The sequence below is a fragment of the Harpegnathos saltator genome, unplaced genomic scaffold (genome assembly GCF_003227715.2).
Source record: "Harpegnathos saltator strain DR-91 unplaced genomic scaffold, Hsal_v8.6 scaffold8, whole genome shotgun sequence".
In the NCBI taxonomy this organism is placed as follows: domain Eukaryota; kingdom Metazoa; phylum Arthropoda; class Insecta; order Hymenoptera; family Formicidae; genus Harpegnathos; species Harpegnathos saltator.
In genome coordinates, this window is record NW_020230648.1 from 1,213,828 (window position 1) to 1,236,509 (window position 22,682).

Sequence of the window (22,682 nt, forward strand, 5' to 3'; positions counted from 1 at the left end):
GTTACTTTTTTTTAATTAATTTCAACATGTTTCTCCGTTTATGTTTTTACATTATCCATCCTTTTCCTCCGTAGACTCTACGAGGTTTGTAAGCCGTATGGGTGGTAGTGACGAAACTCGGGACGGGAAACCCGGCCGTAAAGTTGGTTCGGGGGTCGAGCGTGAAAATGGCGAATGTAGCGGCGTCTGGTACATAACTGGTACGTATGTCATTGTGGCACAAGCTGCAATTGTGGCCGCGATAATTGGATTGCTTGACCAATTATTAATCAATACCGAGCAGCATGGGCGCCTGCTCCAGTGATTAATATTAATAATTTTCTATTGACTCTTGTTGTCCCTGTTTTGTACGTCACTTCGCGACTTCGTAGGTGGAAACATAAAGTAGGTACGATGTGAATGCAATCGAGAAACTCATCACTAGCTTGTATTTTTGACTGATTCGTCACGGATATCGAGAGCGACGATCGTCATTAAATCTTGCAATTTTCTGAAAGCAACCGGACTCAGTCTCCGCTGATCGCAACTTGAACCTTCACGTTTATTTGTCATTTCGAGCACAATAAAAGATCTTCATCGCGGTAAGTTATTTCTTTTTATATGAACGGCGAATATAAACCCGGTCGCTTTCAGGAAATCGTAGAATATTGATAACAATCGTTTTCCTCGAGCCGCGTGAGATCTTTTGTTTCGGGTAAAAACAATTACGATCTTAAGTTACTTGTACTTTAGGATCCTCCGAAAGGCACCGTAGTAGGTAATTGATGATCTTCATTGTATGATCCTCACTGTGTGACCTTTTGGAATCTTTCCTTGACGGATACCTCAGTCAGGTAACCAAAAGGGATTCTTCTTGCACTCGAAGGTGCAAGGCGAGAGGAGCAAAACAAGAATAGGAAAAGGGTACCGATACCTGCCTTCGACAACCTACATTAGATGCGAGAGAGTCAGCCTGCGGCCACGTACCGCGGCCGCTGATTGGCTGCAGCCTCCACGGGCAAGTGAAGAGGGCTGAGCGCGCTCGAGGGAACGAGGCACGGTTACACAATGCGATAATGCATCCACGCCCTTGGTTCGTAGTACAATGTAACTTCATAGGATTGAAGTTACACATACTTGTTCCAAACTCGACGATGACGATGTCCGGCGACGAGCTTAACAATCCGCAATCTCGCAATTCTACGCAGTTTACGGGTTTATTCTAAGAAAGTCCCAAGGAAAGAGCGAGAGAGCGAGAGAGAGAGAGAGAGAGGGGAGAGGAGAGAAAAGAAGAGGTGGAGAAAAGCGATTTTGTGACGAATAGCGTCTGGATCCTCGTCTTATCACGATTTACTTTCGCCGGAAAATATTACCGGATTCGGTTGAATCGATTGAACAAGCGAAATCTATCGACGTCAAGTCGGGGTAAAAAAGGACAAGTCAAGGCATCATCGTGTGTAAGGGACATCGCGCGCCAACTATCTCCCTCTCCTTCGCTCACGCTCCGTCTCGCTTCTTCCCATTGGCGCTCCTCGGGTTTTCAGTTTTTTCAGTCTTCCCCGCCACGAAACGGGGGCCCGTCGTAATGCCGGCACCCTTTCCGCCACCATTCCGCATATGAGTCGTCGTCGTCGTCGTCGTCGTGCTCGTTTTCTTCTCTTCTTCTTCTTCTTCCTCTTCTTTCTCTTCCGTCTCGTTCGCGCGTGGACGCGATGCGCGCGCGCGCGTACTCACGCACGCACACAGACGTACGTACGTACGCGCGCGCGCGGCACACACGCACGGCGCGCCGCACCCTCGTGCCTGCGAATGTAGTGGAGAATGAATAATGTACCCGCGTCAGGAGGGGCTCCGGGGAATGCGAGAGCCTGTTCGCTTTCCCCGTCCCCCTCCCGCCGCCCCACCCGAAGACGCACAAGCCGCCTCGCTCTTATCGAAGCGACGACCGCCAGCAGCGGCAGCGGCAGCGGCAGCGACGGCGACGACGACGGCGGTGGCGGCGGATTACGCGTAGGCGAGTTGGATTTTGATACGAATTACGAATGGATCCGTCGCCCGACGTCGTGCGTGATGTATGCGCGCGCTGCTAGCAGCATGTACCTCACGACCGTGCGCGCGCTCGGCGAATAATTCTGTAATATTGCGCAAAGAGAGATAGGAACGAGTCATCGGGGAAATTGAAATGGAAATCGATCGGGCGCGCCGTTAATTAATCAATCGCGATAAGGCGTCTCGTCCGATAACGCGAGTGTTTGCCGAGCCTTCGAGCGTCAATTGATAAGTTCCCGCTGCGCCAATTAGTCGATCGTATGGACGCTTGAGAGAAAAATAGGATCGTTAGCGGTGATAACGGCAAAGTCGACGAGGCATTCCACGAGTCAGCGAGTTGGTCGCGTTAATCAGCCAAACCGCTCTGCGAGCTGCCGGTCAGCAGCGGAGATTGAGTGTAGATATACACTCGTCATACGTCGGGCGGGTTTTGCGCTGAAACAGCGAGAAATCGATTCCTCCGCGATGTCGATATATACGAAAAGCATCGCGCTCAGGGGTAAACGTCCACGAAGCACTCGGCGAGCGTCATTCCTCAAGCACGCGTCTAATATCCACCCTTCTGCACCCCCTCTTAGCCGAGCGGCAGAAGGAGAGTCGAGCGAGGCGGAGTCGCGAATGTCCTAAAATCGGTGCGGGACGTTCGAATCGATACGCTCTACGTATCGTCGCTACCGCCTTCGGGCATATTCGCCCACCACGTCGTCATCGTGGTCACATGCAAGAGCAGCCGGCCGTGCGACGGATAACGAACGACATATCCGAACGTGACATATCCAGGCGTGAGGAAGCCGTCGTCCTCGCAGGGGACGCGACAGCCTCGGCCTCGCGGTGTGCGAGGCAAAGAGGTCGGAAAAAGCGAGAGAAACCGCCGGTATATTTATACGCAAGACGTGCGTGCTGCTCGACTCCCCCGCGAAACACGTGGAGCGTTTCCCAAAAGCGTCCTATCGACCGATATCGCGGCGCAGGCTCACTGCGGATCCCGACGCGCACACACACACACACACGTACGCGCGTACGGCACGTCGTGTATGCACGCGTACGCACACAAGTACGCGGAGGAGTGCGCTCGTGAGCGCGCACTCCCACGAACGCACACGTGCACGTACACGCCGGCCGGATGGAGCCGCCCACGCATCATCACCTATACAGGTTAGGTACGCACGCACGGACGGGGAACGGGAACGATTCGCGGAACAGAGCGCACTCGGAGAAAGGGCCAAGGAAGTGAAGAAGAGGTCGCTATACGTGGGGCCCCCAATCGAGGTATAGCAGCGTCTCATTCGTCGTGCTCCTCGCGCCGAGCAGCCGACTGGAACCGTACAGATCTTCCTAGCTGATCGTCACAATGGGGGGTGAGACGGCGCTCTTTAAGAGGGTTTTCATCAAAAGAGAAAGCCTCTCGAATGGATGAACGAACGGTTGGGTAGAGTCCCTGGTTGGGACAAGAGAGCAGAAAGAAGAAGAGGAGGTGCACGCGGGGCACGAGACTATTTTGGTCGGCATCCTCTGGTGACGACGACGACGACGACGACGACGACGACGACGACGACGACGAGGAGTCAAGTCAGATGAATAGAGACAGTCTCGAAAATCGTCCTAAAACTCACAGTTATCGGATTGGGAAAGTGACGCCATTTGGTGGGGCAGGAGAGAAAAAAGAGAGGGGGGTAGAGACTATTTGCAATTTTCATCTATTGCGGGTAGCCACCTGATGTTAAAAGAGAGGATGCTTTTAATTTCTCGCTTGCGAAACACGAGCGTCTTCAATTGTAATCACATAAGATGCGGAAATGCCACCTCGCAGGTCAAAAAATACGATTCTCGAGGAAATGATATTCCCACTTTCTTCTCTGTATAAGCTCAATTTTCATCAAGCTATCCCATTTCCGAAATATTCGTAACATCTCGGGGAAAATGTGACAATAGACGCACGCTCGGTCGAATTATCGTCCATTGAGAACTATTAACGACGTCTATCAGCTTCGAATAATTAACAATCGAGAATAGTTTGTTATTTTATGTCGACGTTATGTTGATAAAATCTTAAGCATATTACAAAAGCATATATTTTGCATATTTCTCACAAAATTTTGCGCTTACATCACAGCCGATAAATATTTGCAACTTTCAAAGGAGGAATATCGGCGGAATAATGAGAGAGTGTGTATGTGTGTGTGTGATAGAGAGAAAGGGAATGAAGAGAGGGAAAAGGGAGGAGCAGGGTGTGCGATTGTTGCGGAAAATTGGATAGATGGTTGTTTAATAATACATTGTTAACGTATATTAATTGATTTCGCTTAAACGAATCGGTCTCTCACTGACCTAAAAATGAACACGCCGTCGAGATACGATTTAATGCAATAGATATCGGAATTTATTCGTTGGACTGGTGACACGCGACGACGCCTCGGTATCTCCATTATGTCGGTCATAATACTTGCTCGGTCACAAAGTCCATTTTATAAAGTTTGCTGTTAATCATATCGCAAAAAGTCGATGTAGTATCAAACATATCGATATCTTAGTCGAAGGAAGCTTATTTCATACGCAACCGCCATTTTGTCCCTTCGGTTTTCTTTTGAGGTTCCCTTTTGTTGCTGTTGCACATATCTATCAGTGAAAGATCAGAGGTTAATGAGATTCCTCTTGTAAATTTGATATTTCATGTATTACGTATCATGATCGCAAACTATATCACAGTTGCCGCTAATTTAATCGTAAAAATTTGAAATGTTTCGAGACATCAATCGCGCGTGAGCGCATTTCAAGATGTAACTTTCTAACCTATCACATCGATAGTTCGGATGAAACAAATCTAGATTATTTGTCATTCTTTTGCAGTCGCATTGTCTGTAACAGATTCACACATGGAGGTAATAATTTAGTCAACTAACGTTTTCTCTCCACCTCTTTCGTTTATCCTTCCTTCCTTCTCTCTCTCTTTCTCTCTCTCTCTCTCTCTCTCTCTCTCTCTCTCTCTCTCTCTCCTCTTTCTCTCTCTCTCACACACTTACTCATGCTTACTTACTCACTGACTCATTCACTCATTCACTTATTCTTTCTGTTCTACCTGAACGACCTTTCCTCCTTTTTCTTCTTTCTTAAAATAGGCGATCCTTCTAAAATGGAGGGCCTATATTTTCTAGAATATGATACTACTGCTTGGCTCTCTTATACCTGTTTTTTGTCACTTTGCCTTTTCCATTTTTATCTTTATCCATATAGCAACTTGAGATTCTGATCTTGTTTGAAAAAAATGCTTAGTCACATTGCCCTTTTTATTCTACGAAAATTCATGTTACACATCGGTCTAATATCCGGCGTATATCGAGAGTATTCGGTATCTAATCAGACCTTGCGTGTGTTATTTAGGTGTGATGATACGTGAGATCCTAGAGGAGGAAGAGGACACGTCGACGAAACGCGAGGGAATACATTCGGACAGCGCAGGCGCGCCGTACGCGCAAATAGCGTACGTCGTGGAGATCTCTACAGTTCACTTGCACACGAAGACTCGCACGAGGATCTTAGATGTCGGATTAGGTACGGAATGCACCGGTCCGCCGTCAAAATGACTGTTAGTTTCATGTTTTACGCATGCATTCATGTTTCGATTCGTTCTCTCCCGAGGTGTGATTCACGCGAAATTATTCGAATTTAAAATCTGCTCGTCGAACACGAGCAAGGATCTGCACGGTCCTTCGCGCCGAAGACTGCAGGGAATGAACTTTTTTCCAACGGTCATGTATAGACAATGTAGAACTTAGCACTAATTTACGTTTAATCTGATTGATTAAACATACATTAAGCAATAAATTGTTCTGGTCCATTCCTAAAATAAAAAAAAATATATGGCAGAGTAATTTTGGAGGATTAATTATCTCAATATGATGACATCTCTTTTTTTCATTCATTTTTCCTCTCAGTTGTGAATTTGTCATTTTTTAAACAATTTAATCCAAGAATAATATTTAATGTTGCTGTCTTTAATTCTTACATTAGTAACTTTTGGTATCAAGATAAATTTTGTATTTAAATTATGTGTGATATCCTTTATCACATATTTCATACACACACGAAAGCATCTTGCTTTTAATTTACTCTTTACTATTTGCAACAGAGAAGTTAGCCAATAATGGTCAGTTCAGGAAAATATGGACCATCCCGAATTAAATATAGAACATTTGAAGATTATAAGGATTGTAAGGATTGAAGATTGTAAGGATGGAATCATCTATACTGGAAGAAAGGGAAGTCTTTCTGTTTTTCATAGACTGGGCTTAGGTAACTACAACAATTCCTCTTTTCACAACAAATATTCGAAACATTTCATAATCTCATGAGCTATCACAAACTTACTTTCTTACATTACATGTCTACTGTGATTTTCTTTTCTGAACTATCCTAGAGAGAGAGGGAGAGAGAGAGAGAGAAAATATAGCTTATAGCTTTTTCCATTCGTCTACATAGTGAGACCCGCGACTCGCAACTTTAATCTTAATGATATGAAAGTAGGATGACTTGTGCGCGCACACTTTTTATCGTGCGGTTTTCCTGCCATATGTAAATACTTCACTTGCTGGCTTCTAGTTTTACATTGTTGTAGATACGCCTTTCGCTCGATCACGATGCAACATTCACGAGTACATATACATAGCTATAAATAATAACTTGCGCAATCATCATTATAAATTAATTACTACAGTTGTGTGCAAATATATTGCACGAATCACGATTCTTGCCTTACTCATTATATCATTATTTAAAATACAAACGATTCCTTCATTTGTCTGAAAGCCCTGATTTACAATCGCTCTTGTATTTCAATAGGAGAGACTACGTTTTCTCTCTCAGCCATATGCTTTATGGTCAGAGAGAGGGAGGGAGGGAGGGAGGGAGGGAAAGAGAGAAAGAGAGAGAGAGAGAGGGGGGGGAGAGAAAGATTGCGGGAAACGATGATCGAAAGAGGAATCGTATACATCGTGGAGCCTGATTCGAAGCTCCTCGCTACATCTACGAAGAAAGCGAAGAGGGGACAGACGGGAAAAGAAGGGGAAAAGGCGATATCACGATGGGGGGAAAGGGAAACGAACGGAGGGAAGGAAACGAGCGAGCGAAGAAGCGATTACAGACCAGGCAGAGAAGCAGACGAGCGTGTAGTGAAGAGAGAAGAGAAGAAGAAAGAGTGAAACTCCAAGGGAGAGAAGGCAGAAGGGCGAGCCAGCAGGGAAAAAGAAGAAGGAACGAAGAGAGCTCGGCGTGCAAAAGGAAGAGAGAGAAAGAGAGGTAAAGAACGAGACAGAGAAAGAGAGGGAGAGTGTGTGTGTGTGTCTATATGTGTGTGGTGGAAGGGTCGCTCAGCGCAAAGGGAAAACGTAGAACAAAATGGGGAGAAAAGGGCGGCCAGAGTCACGGAGAAAGGATGATTGAGCGACGGGGGGATTGAGAGAATCGTCCGTAGAGAGGAAGAGGGAGAAGGCACAGGGCTAGAGAGGGTCGCGTGCGTAAGGGAAAAGGGTAGAAAGAAAGAAGAGACAAGGGCCGCCAATCCGTCTCTCTCTCTCTCTCTCTCTCTCTCTCTCTCTCTCTCTCTCTCTCTCTCTCTCTCTCTCTCTCTCTCGCTCTTTCATTCTCTCTCGCTCTCTCCCTCTCCCTTTCTTTCTCTCTATTTCCTCCCTGCTCTCCCTCGCCCCTGTAACAGCGGTGTGGGCAGGAGAGATGGTAAAGCCTGGATGTTGGGAGGAAGCCACGAGGGGGTAAACGCAAGACGGGTGAGACGCGCGGGAATGGGGGATAGGAGGGAGCTTGTAGTCGTAATCCCTGCTAGTAACGACGCGCGGGAAGGGAACATACAGCACTGCTGTGAGAGGGGCAATTCCGTGCCGCTATGCCAGCTCGAAGTACGTACACTATCCGGTTACGTAGAAAGAGAGAGCTCATGAGAGATGGAGAAAGAGGAGTGAGTGAGCAAGAGAAAGAGTGATATAGCGTGTGAGCGGAGGGGTCTGAGGAGAGCAGGGAGTAGCGAGGAGGTACGACCGGAGCGGTGGGAGAAAAATGAGAGAAGGGAGGAGAGAGAGACGAGCGACACGTTTGTCGAGCGGGGAGAGACGCGAGAGGCGAGACGAAGAGAGTGAGAGAGACGAGAACGAACAGGACTGTGCTAGTAGTCGCATCAGAGACCGAAGGACAGGAGAGAAAGAGAGGAGAGAGAGGGAGAGAGATAACGATGAACGAGTGGAGGGGTGGCCACTCTGCGAGGGTGCGATGCGGCACGAAGGTAGGGGAGGGGGGAGGGTAAGGGGACCGTGAGCGAGTTCGAAGGGCGGAAAGGGCGGGCGGGCGGGAGAGAGGAAGGGAAGAGTACCCGGAGGGGAAAGGGCATTCCCACTCCGCTGTTCGTTGCGTTTAGTTCAGCACGAGACGTCGTGGTCGTTGGTTCTAGTAGTGTGTTTCATGCGCGCGCGCTCTCTCTCTCTCCCTTCTCTCTCTCTCTCTCTCTCTCTCTCTCTCTCTCTCTCTCTCTCTCTCTCTCTCTCTCTCTCTCTCTCTCACACACACCTATCTTGGCCACCGTCCTTCGTTAGTAGGCCGTCACGCGTGTAGTTCCGCGCAGCTCCGTGCGGCGCTGTCCTCCGGCCCCCATGATTTCGTGACCACCCGTCACACTGTGTAGTTTCGCCATCGTATCGCCGACAGCGGGGAAACAGTTTTCCCTCGGGCTTTCGGCGTGTCGCTGAGGCAACCGGTGCACGACGACGCATCCGCGCGACGGACGCGAGAAGATGCTCGCGGCCGATCGCGACCGTAACGTGACGCGCACGTCGAGCGGTGAGATCGCGCCGTACCACGCGACATTATCATAGGCTGGCCACCCTGCACAAAGAGAGCCGGGAAGGGGAAGGAAAGAAGAAAGAGGGAGAGAGAGAGGACGTGTTGTAGGACCCCGAGAGAGAGACGTTCCTCTAAGGCCGTCCACATAGCGCTTCCTCCGTCACCGTGGTGTGTCGCCGTTGTGAAACGCGCGTCGTGATACACATGCGCGCGCGCGCGCGCGCGCGTGTGGGGATACACTTCTCGTACACGTTTAGAATAATAGCACCGTGAGGACGTCGTGCGTGTAGTGTACATCGTTATCTCGCTATTTCGCGCTCATCGTCGCGCATCGGCCATCAGACTCGCATGCTCGCACGTAAGTACGCGTGTATACCTTGCAATTGTGCACGCACACAACGATACAGTAGAATCGCACACACGCACACGTACATATACATGGCGCGTACACACCGTCGACGCACAGAGCCGCCGGTTGACGGTGCATACAGAGAGAACGGTAAGCGTTTGCGTTTGTGTGCGAAAGATGGAGCGACGAGACGGACGCTTCTCTCTCTCTCTTTCTCTCTTTCGTCTGTTCTCTGGTCCCCCATGTATTCCCTTCCCTTCTCTTCCCTACACCCCCCTCTGTATCACTCTCTCCCTTCTGCCCATATCTCTCTCTCTCTCTCTCTCTTTCTCTCTCTCTCTCTCTCTCTCTCTCGTTTTCTCTTCGCCGTGTATACTTGTATTTATGCGTTTTCTCATTCTGCGCCGCTCCATCCTCAACGAAATCGTAAGATTTTTCGACAAACACGTTGCTCCAAGTGAATATCGCTGGTCGAATATTAGCGCATGTTATTAACGTACGACTGTCAATCGTGGCATTGAGATACGGAGGATTCGTTCACGTTATTTAACACGACATAAATGTCTCCTGTAACGACGAATATATTTCATTATCTCGCTATTATAATTACGTTGCCAACTGTAAAATAAGCACTAGACTATTTTCAGAAAAGAAACATTCATGGAAGTACATTTAGCATTATAGTAATTAATATATATATATATATATATATATGTATATATCCTAAAATAATATAATTGACATTGTTCCAAATTTTAGCCGTTTTTTTTTAATGTTGATATAAATTATAAAGTAGTTCAAGTATTTAAAAAATGTTGAAAGTATGAAATGGACAGAAAAATTGATTATTTGCGAGTAGCCAAACACATGGAATTGTACAGAGCGCCGTACATACATAATGACGGCGCTTTTGTCACAGCGCAAGAATGAAAAGTTGGAAAGTGACAAGAAATTTAGGATCCTTCGTTTTTAAATCGGTACCTGGACACAGACTTCACAGGACAGAAAACATTAAGGACCTAAAACTAATAAATCTATGTCATCCCGCAAAACAAGATCCATTCCACATTGTGCACATTCGCTCGCACGAACTTCAAGGAAATAGACGATCCCCAAAATGGATTCCGAGAGTTTGCTCGCCAGTAGAGATCTCCCCCGATAACGTTTATTTTTCAGCCCGAATAAAAGTCCCGAATCCCCGTCGGAGAATCTGATTTCAGATATTTGCAGAATGTAATATCACGTTAACAACAAACGACAGCGAAGCACCTAATTACGCCGTACGATTTTATCTCGGCGCAAACGAGACTCGCAGCATCTACTTGATCAGATGATCCGATTTATTTTCTCTTTCTCTCTCTCTCTCTCTTTCCCCCTCCTCTCTTATGTCGAAAACGAGGATCGATCCAAACATCGATCGATCTCCCGTTCGTTATCGCCAATCGAGCGATCCCAACATGCGTAACGCCAGCTTCCTTCCTTTTCCTTTCGCATCGGAGACGCGCGAAAGAAAAGCTTGCTCGCTCGCTCCCTTGGTATGTCCGCTTTTCGCGGTCTGTGTCTTTCTGGTCGCTAGGTGACTGCGAACGGTGGCCTGACGCGTCTGCGAGGGTCGTCGGACGCCCTCCTGTTTCTAAGCGCCACCGCCGCCTCATACCGAAACGGTATCTCGCGCGAGCGATTCTTCTTCCGATCGCCTCCTCTCCGCCGCGGAGATCGAAACGCGGGATATACTCTCACGGAGAGTAATCTCAGGAAATAAGGAGGAAGACGAAGTAGAACAACGTAGTAATAGTAGCAGCACAGACGTCGATTCGTAGGGCAGCGCGATGCTCGCTCGCACGACCGAGGAGCGGCAGGAAGAAAAAACGCGAGCGCGCGCACCGTTACTTTGAGCATTATTCAATGCTCCGAGAAGAGGTCTCCGTCACAAAGGCCGTCTTCGTCGTCCGCTTTTGCTCGGTTTTTTTGCGCAACGCGCTGACACGGAGGCGTCGCGTCGCGTCGCGTCGCGCGACGCGACGCGACGCGATGCATCGCGGTGCGAGGCAAGGAAGCGAGACTTCCCCGCAGCACGTGCTAATTTCCGAAGCACGTGTGCGCCTTTTTGCTCGTGCCGGCGGACTCTCCCGGTTGATCACGTTACGCGGACGCGCCGGATCTCAGGACGACTTGGTGGTCCTGCTTGATCGATAAAGGTCGTTCTACAATACGTGTCGTAAGTTGTAAGCCGTAAGAATTGGCGAATCATCACGGTCGATTATTACAAAAATAATCGGCTATAATTCTGGTCAGTTCTTACGGCTTACAATTTACGACACGTATTGTAAAATGACCTTAAGCTTTTATACGGTGGCGGATCGCATCGGCGACGCTTCGTTGTGTGTCCTCGAGGCTTGTGACACGATTAAAGGTATGATCGACAGGATCGAGAGAAAAGTCCCCGAAAGAAGTGTACACGGAGAGCGCATTCCGGCCTTTTTCGTGTGAAATACTTTCCAAGTTCGTCATGTTTTATAAATGTACAAGTATAAAGTGTCAGTCTTTTTATCTACCGGACTGTGGATGTTTATCCTTTTAGCCAAGAGACATAAGGAATATTTTAGTGGCAGACATCAGGTCGTAGAATATAAATAGCGCACATGAGACGGACGGATAATATAAATTAAAGCAGAATGTCGATGTGTCACAAAATTCTATAATAATCTTTCGTGGAGAATTCTCTCCGTGCGTAATTAGCTTATCGTTATTGCCATGCGTATATTCTCTGTATATTCGAGATACGATCGTAAAACGAAAAATGTTTGTACGTACAAATTTTCTGTTATATCTGAAAAGCATGCCTACACCCGGTATATCTATATATCTATATAATAGTGTAACTGAAAAAAAAATATATATATATACATAGATCTACATATGTTTCTCAGATATATATTTACTAGCAGTTACTCTCAGTGCGTAGAAGAATTTCTCGTTCAATAAGTATCAAAGGCCGATAAGACCTAAGTGCGGCAACTAGTGCGCGCAAATTATTTATACAATACTTTCCGTAGCGTGCATCCCGTGCATATGTAAGCGATATTTGCGAGTGACTTTTGCGATATCCTGCGACATTCTCAGAAACCACATGTGTAGTTCGAGGGAGATCCGCGTGGTGTACAGCACGGAGCGATGCAACATCGAGATCGAGGCGAAGGTGCGCGAGGTTCCTTGATTCTCCGGCGTGCCCGTTTGACGTCGGCAGAGCTGTCGCGTTAACTTCTTCGCGCATCTTCCGCTTGCTTACAACTCCGCGCGTATTAATCAATGCCGCGGGAGACGCGTCCTCCGCGACATTACGCGGGGACACTCCGCACGGCCTCCTCGCGAAATCCACGCAAACGCGAGATCTCGTTCGCCGTGGTGCGCTGCGCGCCGAGAATTTCGCTCCTTCGTCCCGAGAAGTAGCTCGATATAAATAGACGTGTAGGTATACTAGACATCGCAGAACGCCGCGGTGAACAGCGCGGTGCACCTTGGGCGCGCCTCGGGGGCGAAATAATCCGAGCAACTAACCGGCGGGATAAAGCGGGGGTATAAAGGGGGGGAGGAGATCGACGGTCGAGCGAAATATTCCGCTTGTCGTCGTTCGAATTTTCGATTAATAAACGGGCCGACCGAACATACAAAACGAAATACACATTTCGCCGGCGTGCGAAGTCGTCCCTCTCGTCCTCTCGTCCCGTCTTATCTATCATAAATTTTCCACGAAAAACGAAACACAAATGTCCCGGCGAAGCTCACTCGTCCGCATTACTAACGTCGTCTCTCTCTCTCTCTCTCTCTCTCTCTCTCTCTCTCTCTCTCTCTCTCTCTCTCTCTCTCTCTCTCCTCTCTCTCCTCTCTCCTCTCTCTCTCCTCTCTCTCTCTCTCTCTCTCTCTCTCTCTCTCTCTCTCTCTCTCTCTCTCTCTCTCTCTCTCTCCTCTCTCTCTCCTCTCCTCTCTCTCTCTCTCTCTCTCTCTCTCTCTCTCTCTCTCTCTCTCTCTCTCTCTCTCTCTCTCTCTCTCTCTCTCTCTCTCTCTCTCTCTCTCTCTCTCTCTCTCTCTCTCTCTCTCTCTCTCTCTCTTTCCCCTCCTCTCCGTATATTTAAATCTCGATTTTACGAGATTTAAGATCATGTCTCTCGCCCGAAAGTCGCTTAAAAAAGGGAGGAAAGGAGTAAAAGTGAAATACGCCGGACTGATCGCGATACAAAGAAATCTGCCTCCATATGACAGCTGAGGTCTCCTCTGTCCGTAATATACGCTCATGGCGACACGTTTGTGAGTTCTGCCACTGCTCAAGTGTGAGAACAAAAAGGAGAAGGATAAAACGGAAGAGAGAGAGAGAGAGAGAGAGAGAGAGAGAGAGAGAGAGAGAGAGAGAGAGAGAGAGAGAGAGAGAGAGAGCGAGCAGCGCCGCTCGCGAAATTTGTCTCGCTTGATGCAATAAAACTAGGTGAGACGAAGAGACTTATCGTCAGGCCGCAAAATACTGCGATATTCGATCAATACCGCCAGGTATTCGACGGGCGTGCACACACGCGAATACGTGTATACGTTGCAAGGGACGTTTGGCGGTTTAACCGCATCGAGCGAGCGGAAAAACGGAAAGGACGTTTCGAAACAGAGACAGGGATAGAGAGGACGCATCCTATCCCTGTTGTAGCCTACAGGCGGACGGTCGGATCGGAAAGGGATGGCGGGAAGCAGCGGGGGCAACGAGGCCGTAGCTACCTGAGCGCCTGAGAGCGAGCAGCCTTCGGAAAAATATTCGACTATACACGTCGATGACACGACACTACCGGTTCTACATGAACCATTGTCGGCTGCTAGTCTGTGACAAGCTCAAAGCTCGCCGAATTCAAACAAAACGAGAGCTGCAAAATTGCGGCTCTCGCGAACGGGTCTCCAGCGTGACAAGGAGCTATCTTCTTTTTTTATCTCGACATTAATTAACGTGTCGCCGATAGATGTCCGTAAAATATGCGAGCGACCTTACACTGTTGGAAAATTATGTTACAGTTGTACCGTCGCAACGCGTTGCGACGGTACAACTGTAACATTCATTGATGAGATGTCTGTATTATTGTGTCACTGTTGTTACATACAGGGTGGCCCGAAAGTTCATTCGAATTTTTATATGGTTCTAACATAGTCCGCAAGAAAGATTTTGGACGTATATTAGCTGTAAAAAATGTTATATTTTTCAAATCAATAACCGATCTCTGAACCACCCGTATACCTAGTAGGAGAAGTTTGAGATATATAATCCGAGTATCGTTGTGGCGTTCAAATGCACCGTGACGTTTTTTATCGTTTTCAATGAGGTCGATACCAGTGATCAATTGAATCTTGCGTTTGAGTCTCAGGCGAACGATGAAAATGTTTGCGTTTCTCTTTGCAGATCTCACGTTTTGCAACTCATTCCTACGGAGAGATGGCTGGTGTTGGCAAAAGAGCGCTTTTACATGAGGTCAATCCTCATCTAATTTGTCCTCTGTGCCGGGGCTATCTTATAGACGCCACAACCGTGGTGGAGTGCCTACACTCCTGTGAGTGAAGTTTAGCTTTCAGTTGATTCTGGATTTTTATCGATTACCACTTACGGTGACTAATGCGCTGCGTTTTTATTATTTAGTTTGCAGAAGCTGCATCTTGAAGCATCTCAGCAAATCAGCGCACTGTCCATCGTGCAAACATGCGCTCAACAAGGCTAAACCAAATATCAAGTAAAACCACGTTCATTAATCGTTTGTTCGTACAAGTCTGCGATATGATTTGCGATAAAATTATTATAAACGAAGAAATATAAATGTAGATATGACAAATTACTGCAAATAGGAGAAGATTGGAAAATAGCCAAGATGTGGTATTCTTAGATCCCATATTCCGGATCGATTTAATTTCATTCCACGATGCAGCTAATGGAACAGTCCTTACAGCACCTTAAGATTAACTTACTTACTGACTGCTTTAAATATAAGAACTGACTATAAATATTGCCCAAAGTCTCATGTATTCCGGGAGTTATGTCACTATCGAGTTATTCATGAATACGACTTCTTTCAGAGCCGACAAGGCTTTACAAGATATCGTGTACAAACTGGTACCCGGGCTGTATCACAAGGAGATGCGGAAAAGGAGAGAGTTTTATAAAAAGCATCCCGAGCACGGTATATATTTGCTATTCTCAAACTTTTTAACATCTTGCACACCTTTCATGATGCAAGTGACGATATTCCGGGTATATCTAATATATCAATTTCCCAACAGCGGACTCCGCTACACCGGAGCAACGTGGCGAAGACGTGAGCGGAAGATTGATCTTCGCCCCGGAGGACGCGGTGAGTTTGAGCCTGGAGTACCTACCGCCGGGAGTAGATCCGTTGGCCATATTGAGCACCACGGACACGGATACGAGCAACTCGAATGGCAACGATACTGACGACAGTTATACTAATACTAACAATAACAACAACAACAACAACAACAACAACAACAATAATAACAACAACAACAATCATAATAACGGGAACAACAGAAGGTATCTGCAGTGCCCGGCTCTGGTGACCATCGCGCACCTGAAGAAGTTCTTGGCGCTCAAGTACAGTGTCGATATGACGAGATACACCATCGAGATCTGCCACCGGCGTGCGCCACTCCCGGAGCACTGGACTCTCATGGACGTTGCTTACATTTACGCTTGGAAAAGAGTAATTGAAAAAACTTGATGTGTTTACAATTTTTAATTCAAGATCATTAAATGACTTGAGATATCGTGAAATAAATTAGAATTCTTGCAAACGTACAATTGTAAGTTGACTTCGGTTATTGGCAAGCAACTGTCTCATTTACCTTGTCTCTCCTCTCTTACAGATTGCTCCGATGAGATTTTTCTACCGAGTGGCGCAAGAAGAGCAACGACTCGAGGCTCCGTTGCACCAAAGGCCGTCGACTCCAGGACTCGGAGCATGTTTACCACCGAACGATGCTGTTGTTATCAATGCGAAGGATGACAGTAATTCAGACGCTTCCATTGATCGATCAGCGACTCCGGAATCGGACGCAAAACTGGCGGACGATGAGGCGTCTATGGCGAAAGAGTTGAGTAAAGTTACGAGTGACAAAGCGGATTCACCCACGGACAACAGGCAGATTGATGACAAGTTAACCGTGAAAACCGGGGCGAATAAAACCATAACGACGACGACGATGACGACGATAACGACGACGTCGGCGTCGCCGTTGGCGTCGGCGTCGGCGTCGGCGTCAACGACAGCCACGGAAGATGGAGTAACCAAGACTACGTTATCATCAGGGTTAACAATGACGAATGCAAAAACAATATTGACTACATCGGCATCGACCGTGATAAGTACGACAACGACGATGGCAGTAACGACGACAATGACAACTACAATGACAACAACGATGGCGACGTCGACGACGATGGCAACGTCAACAACGATGGCGGCGACGAAGACGACGATGGCGACGTCGACGACGATGGCAACGTCAACAACGATGGCGGCGACGAAGACGACGATGGCAACGAAGACGACGACGATGGCGACGTCGACGTCGACGACGACGACAACGGCGATGTCGACGTCGACGTCGACGTCGACGACGACGGCGATGACGACGACGACGACGACGACAACAGCGACAACGAGCAACGATACGAACAATAAGCAGATGAAGAGCCCGATTAAAATAATGAAGAATCCAGACGGCAGATACGAAGTGCTGAGGAGTACATCGACTAGTTGGAACGGAAAAGAGCAAGCAAACGCGACCGCCACTACCGGAGCTCTGCCGGACGTGAAACCTGCAAATCCTGAATTCAGTGTTGTGAGTATAGGGAACGGGCAGAATTCCAACGGCGTGAAAATTACACTGAAACAATGTTCGCCGGCAAGCAGCACGAACACGAAGAAACCGAAAGTCATAAGTAATGTTATGGTGCGTTGCGGTCAACAATTAGAAAAAGAGACATCAGATGCGTTAGTAATTCAACCGTTGCAAAAGGACTTACAAAAGGACGTTGGAAAAGAGCTCTTCTTGTCGCCTCCGGGACAAGGTAAGCAGCAACAGCAGCAGGAGAAACACCGACGCAAAGTGACATTTGTAGATCGGCCGATGCCCGAGAAGACATCTCCCAGCAGTGGTGTTGCTGGCATGCCAAAAACCGCACTGAAGAAGCCGGTTGAGCAGCAGGACAAGAAGCAGTTCCTACAGGGTTTTCAGTTGACCGCCAGGGAATCCTTGGCGGAGAACGTCAAGCTGAAGTCTTCTATCCGAAACCTCAGTACAGCCGGTGAAAACAGTTACTCTCAGAGAAAAGATAACGCTATGCCGAAGATAGAGGGACCTCCCAAGAAGGATACCACGATGCACAGTGTGGTCGACGAGGTCAAAAGTAAAATCATTGTCGAGAACAGCGGCCCGAGCGTGAATAACAGCAATAGCTCGGCAAGCACGGTCGTGAAACGTGTCAGTGGGATGCCAGCAAGTAATCAGCGTACTTATGCGACTAAACTTTTGGACGATTTCGACACGCATATGTCATCCAGCTCGGGTACCAGCAGCTCAGCAAGTGCGAGCGTCAAGGCGAACGCGAACGGTGGTCATTCGGCGGCTAAGATGGACGTGTATACTTTCCATTCTAGCGATCCGCCGATTGTCCCGGCCGGAGCTGTGAAAAGAAAATGTCCACCGGGTGTCCCTATCAATGACTTGAAGCGCAGGCGGCAGTACACCCAGCCGCAAAATCAAGGGCCTAAGAAACAGCTCGAAGCCCCTCCGAATGCATCACCGCCAAAGGTACCGCGCGCTTTGTCGGAACACATGGTTCCCGCGAGCAAAACGAGCAGCAGTATATCCGACTACCACAATGTTCCAAGTCGTTCAGTGCCCAACGTGAACGCAAAAACCCCCAGCGGTCCGTTACTTTCCAGCGACACCAGGAATCTCTTAGACGGCTGCGGCTTGAACATTCCGTCGAGTCTGAGCATAACGCTGACCTCGCCGAAGTCTCCAGGAACTTCTGGGCAGTATGCCGAGACAAGCGACAGCAACGACGGTCGCAAGGCAGTAGCGCTGGGAAAGATGAATCCAACTATCACGTTGAATGACCGGTCAGTCGATCCGCGTGTGTTGAAGGCACTAAAAACTGGCCAGATCAAAATGCCAGCACCGACAAAAACGAAATTGCCGCTCACTAAGCAGACCGATCAAAGCGACCAGCATCAGCAGCAAGTACGAGGTACAACGCCGGCGAAGCGTTCCAGAAGAGATCAGGAGTCCATTCTGGATCTCAGTGGTGGCGGCAAGAAAATGGACATGCACACTCTCAGGATCCCTCAACCTGTGACGAAGCACAAAGCTAACAACAAAATGACCAACAGGGACAGTTTGCCGGACGGTATTTCCGATCAAGGTCAAGTGGTGACGCTCATGGGTGGTCACAGGTATTACCGTGCTCCACCGGGTTCTCTCACGCCTGCCGCTCACCGTGTCAACGAGTGTCCGCCGCTCCCGACGCCGTCGCGTGCACCTGTCTATGCGCCGACTCTCGGCGACCTCAACCGCGGCGGCACGAATCTCACGTCCGTCTTCCCGAGTTTGAGTCTCTACGTGCTAAGCCAGTCGCCGAATCTACAACAGTACCAGATGGACGGACGGCTGAGACTACCGTCATCGCCGCGCGCCGCCGCAGAAAGCATTGCGTCCGCCGTGGTCGGCGGCAGCGACAGCGACGTGAACTCCAGCGGGTTGAGTAGCGGCACCCCAAATAAGACTCACTTGGCTGCTCAGTGTGCGCCGGTGAAGCCCGCCAGGTCGTCCATGGCGTCTTTAGCAGTTCCTATCAACAAGCAGCAGCAGCAGCAGCAGCAGTCTGTCGATAAGTCCATCAGCAGCAGAAGCTTGCCGAGTGACACGAGCAAGCCGGCGACGTTGCAACGCAGCAACGAAACTCCTGTGGATGAGAGTTGCGTTCCTCCGCGTTTGAGCGTGCAAACGAGATATTCGTCGAATGCCGAGAACGCGAACAAATTCTCCTCGCGTAGCAACGCCGACGCTGCAAAGAGCAATGACCAGAATATCGATCATTCCAAAGACTCAGTCGCGGGAACCAGAAACGAGTCGATGGACAATTCGAAGCAGCAGCATCATGATACCGCAAGCCCAAGGGTATCGTCGACGGCTTCGCCGTCGCCACCTCCTGGCAATAACAGCGTGAGCTCGCGGAACGACGGTACCGCCGTTAGTCACTGCGATAGCAATGGTAACAACACTTCTAATAGCGGAGCAGTCAGCACTGTTGCGAAGGCAACTTTGTCAAGTCCGCCGAAAAGCAAGGTTGACACAAGAAGCTGCAAATCTCCAGCGAGCCCGGATTCCAGTTCAGTCACAGTGGAGAGTCTAACAGGCAAGGGTTGCGCGACTTCGACGGACTCGGCAACGCCGACTGACAGCCACACGACGACGGACACAACGAAATCTTCTGAACCGGTTGTGAAGCCGAGCGACGGTAACATTATCGAAGGCACGACCACGACTGCCGACGACAAGAGCAAGACCGCCAATCAATCGGTTGATGCCAAACAACAATTGACCACCGAGATAGTCCAGAAGAGACTGCTCGCGGTCTTCCCATCGAATGAATGGGCGAACAATCCCGAGGCCGCCGAGCACTTAGGGAACTTTCTCAAGAGCCTGAATGCTACGATCAAGAGCGATGGACACATCGAGGAGTCCAAAGCGGACAAGATCGAGCGAAAGACTCCCGTCGTAAGTGACGCCGCCATAGTGGCCCACGACGTCGCCGTGAAGACCAAAAAGGATGTCGTTGAGCGTTCGTAATGGTTCCTTCGCCGTCGACGGGATGAGTTTCACATAGAACCTTCTTCGAGACATCGGTGACCGCGAACTTCCAACTTGCTTCCTCTGCAGCGATAGTGATCGCGTCTCAGCCGGAGATCATGCCGCTATCATACACACGGTTGTCACGCAGAAAATCTATATTTTTACTCGACTACTGAGAGACTCCAAGGTTGACTAACAGCTCGACTAACAGGACTGGCACGAGCAGAAGCAAGAGGAAGCACGCGATGTTGTTTAATGGGCTGTCAGGCGAAACACTGCCATAATGAATCAAAGGATGCATGCGACTCTCATCGTTCCCGATTGCAGACGCACACAGCGTTACTATGTACGATTTCTTACGCAATGCGAAGTCGAGCAATCTCCCAACCAGGGAGAGCGAACGTATATCATAAGGTTTATACGGCGTATATAGGGTGAGAGAAAGTGAGTGTGTGTGTGTATGTGAGAGAGAGAGAGAGAGAGAGAGCGAGTTTTATTTTTTCAAATTTATCAAAGATGCGCATCTTTCACACGTACACTTGAGATGTTAGTGAATTTGGTATGCATGAAACCGCGTTACCAATTCGAGGCTATATTGTTTCATAACATTCCGGAAGTGAGAATTTGAAAATCGACTTGTGTCAGAGAAAAGAACATGCGATTTTTTTCTTTTTCTATCGTGGCTTACGACTTACATAAATTGTTGGCAGTGTGTTGGCAGATTGGCAACAGATCAGACCAGAATATCGTAGCAGATGTATAGCAACTATCTATGTTTGCATTGAACTTGTGTTGACAGAGCTTGCTTATATATCTTGACAGGATCTGCAATGTTCCATTTAAACACATTGAAAATAAAAACATGTACAAATTAAACAAATGGAGATAAATCGAAACGATATGCTTCGTTGAAACTATTGTAGAACGACAACTTTTGATCGGTTGTGCCGTCAATTTAACGTCATGCAATGTCTCTGTTAGCAGATTCTGTTGAATCTCCTCTGTTAACAAACTGCCGACAAAAATGTGTGCCAGACCTCGCGCACAGGTTGTCTTTTTTTTTTTACGTTTTTAGCTATCCGAGTGTATCTCTGCTTTACAAGCAGGCTGATTCCTCCGGATAGAATGTATACATTCACGAAGGATCAATGCTCCGTTTAAAAAAGTGTCTGACTCGTTTAATATTGATGATATTAATTTGATGTTGTTAATATCAAGGTATATGATGCGAAAACAGTTTGGTGCGTACAAACAGATCTTTATTACGAAGTGGAAATTGAACGTGCATGACGCATTCTTGGAAAGTATGAGAGGAATTTTTCCAACGAATGTTGAATCCGAATGGCATTGTTAGTAACCTACTTTATGTTATGTTTTACTTATTTACTTATTAGTTACATGCGTTACGCTATATAATTGTACAATAATTGTTATGTTATACGCAGTTTCGCGGTATGTCGCATGTATCATATTAATTGTATTATTTTGTGATTGTATATATTTATAATTATTGATTACGATAAAGAAACGTACGTGAAAGCATCTGTTAATTTGTAAGGCAGAGATCGAATTGATCAAGAGTGCATTTCTTGTGTTTTACATATATTGACTTCGAAGAACCAAGGTATGTATGTCAGTAAACGGAAAATACATCATTATACACTCGACATACACATTAATAGGTACAATTTTTGTGCTGTGTGTGTGTGTGTGTGTGCGCGCGCACGCGCGCGCGCGTATTTCCTTTAATAAATTTTTCTTATGTAGCAACGATTTAACCCCTTCCGAGTACTTACGCATAATATTTTAACGTTACTCGCTGCAAATTACTTTCAGTTATTACATGCGGCAATATTACATATTTAATTATTTAAGAGTAAAAGTGCTTCTGTTTTTACTGATTAAAAATAACAGAGGGATTTTGTGAAATAAAACTAGTACATAATTAGATATTAACCTCACTACATGGCAGTGCAATCGGTTTTACAGTCTGTAATGTGATACGAGCTTTAGGACCATCGCACACAAAATACAGATACATATGAGTCTTTTGTTCGCATCCGCGGCGGTTGAATGTGGTTCCCGTAACTACGCATATTTTTGATCTTGGGGACTGCGTACATACGCGTTGTCCCTGTTTCTCTTTTATTTCCAAAATCGTAGTGATTGGCGTAAGAGAAGGAGTGTAATAGTTCTGCTCAGAGCCATATATTGAATGAATGAATGAAAATACAGATACATATGTATAGCATATGCCAGCCTCGACCAATAAATATCTAGGAAAATGTCATATTGATTTACAGCATAACATAATTTTTTTAGACGCTCATTGGTTGAAACGAGAGGCTACGCATATGCATCTATTGGTCTGTTCTGTTTAGCTGCACTACTGAACTGGTGCAATAAAGCCAGCGGCACACGGTGCTTGTTTTCGTGCTGGATTGCTTGCTGGATGAAAATACTGCGTTACGATTGGTGCATTTCCATCCATCTTCGGAAATATACCAATCACAACGCAATATTTTCATCCAGCAAGCAATCCAGCACGAAAACAAGCACCGTGTGCCGC

At 47.5% G+C, this 22,682-nt stretch overlaps 2 protein-coding genes across 4 annotated transcripts; both read left to right on the forward strand.

The window, feature by feature from the left end:
• LOC105181632 (uncharacterized) lies at positions 1 to 5,886 on the forward strand. Its single transcript, XM_011138527.3, has 2 exons — positions 1 to 200; positions 5,407 to 5,886. Exons 1-2 carry the CDS (start codon positions 41 to 43, stop codon positions 5,607 to 5,609), a joined length of 363 nt encoding a protein of 120 aa, XP_011136829.2. The 5' UTR covers positions 1 to 40; the 3' UTR covers positions 5,610 to 5,886.
• A 1,101-nt stretch (positions 5,887 to 6,987) lies between these two features.
• LOC105181676 (mucin-5AC) lies at positions 6,988 to 21,780 on the forward strand. Of its 3 annotated transcripts, none has more exons than XM_025306737.1 (6): positions 6,988 to 7,320; positions 14,646 to 14,793; positions 14,880 to 14,970; positions 15,311 to 15,414; positions 15,515 to 15,954; positions 16,118 to 21,780. In XM_025306737.1, the coding sequence occupies exons 2-6, from the start codon at positions 14,679 to 14,681 to the stop codon at positions 20,108 to 20,110; spliced, it is 4,743 nt and encodes a 1,580-aa protein (XP_025162522.1). In that variant the 5' UTR covers positions 6,988 to 7,320; positions 14,646 to 14,678; the 3' UTR covers positions 20,111 to 21,780. The 3 variants fall into 3 exon arrangements, with proteins under 3 accessions (XP_025162522.1, XP_025162520.1, XP_025162523.1); XM_025306735.1 differs by lacking the exon at positions 6,988 to 7,320 and adding an exon at positions 8,551 to 9,226; XM_025306738.1 differs by lacking the exon at positions 6,988 to 7,320 and adding an exon at positions 13,630 to 13,697.
• The last annotated feature ends 902 nt before the right edge of the window (positions 21,781 to 22,682 follow it).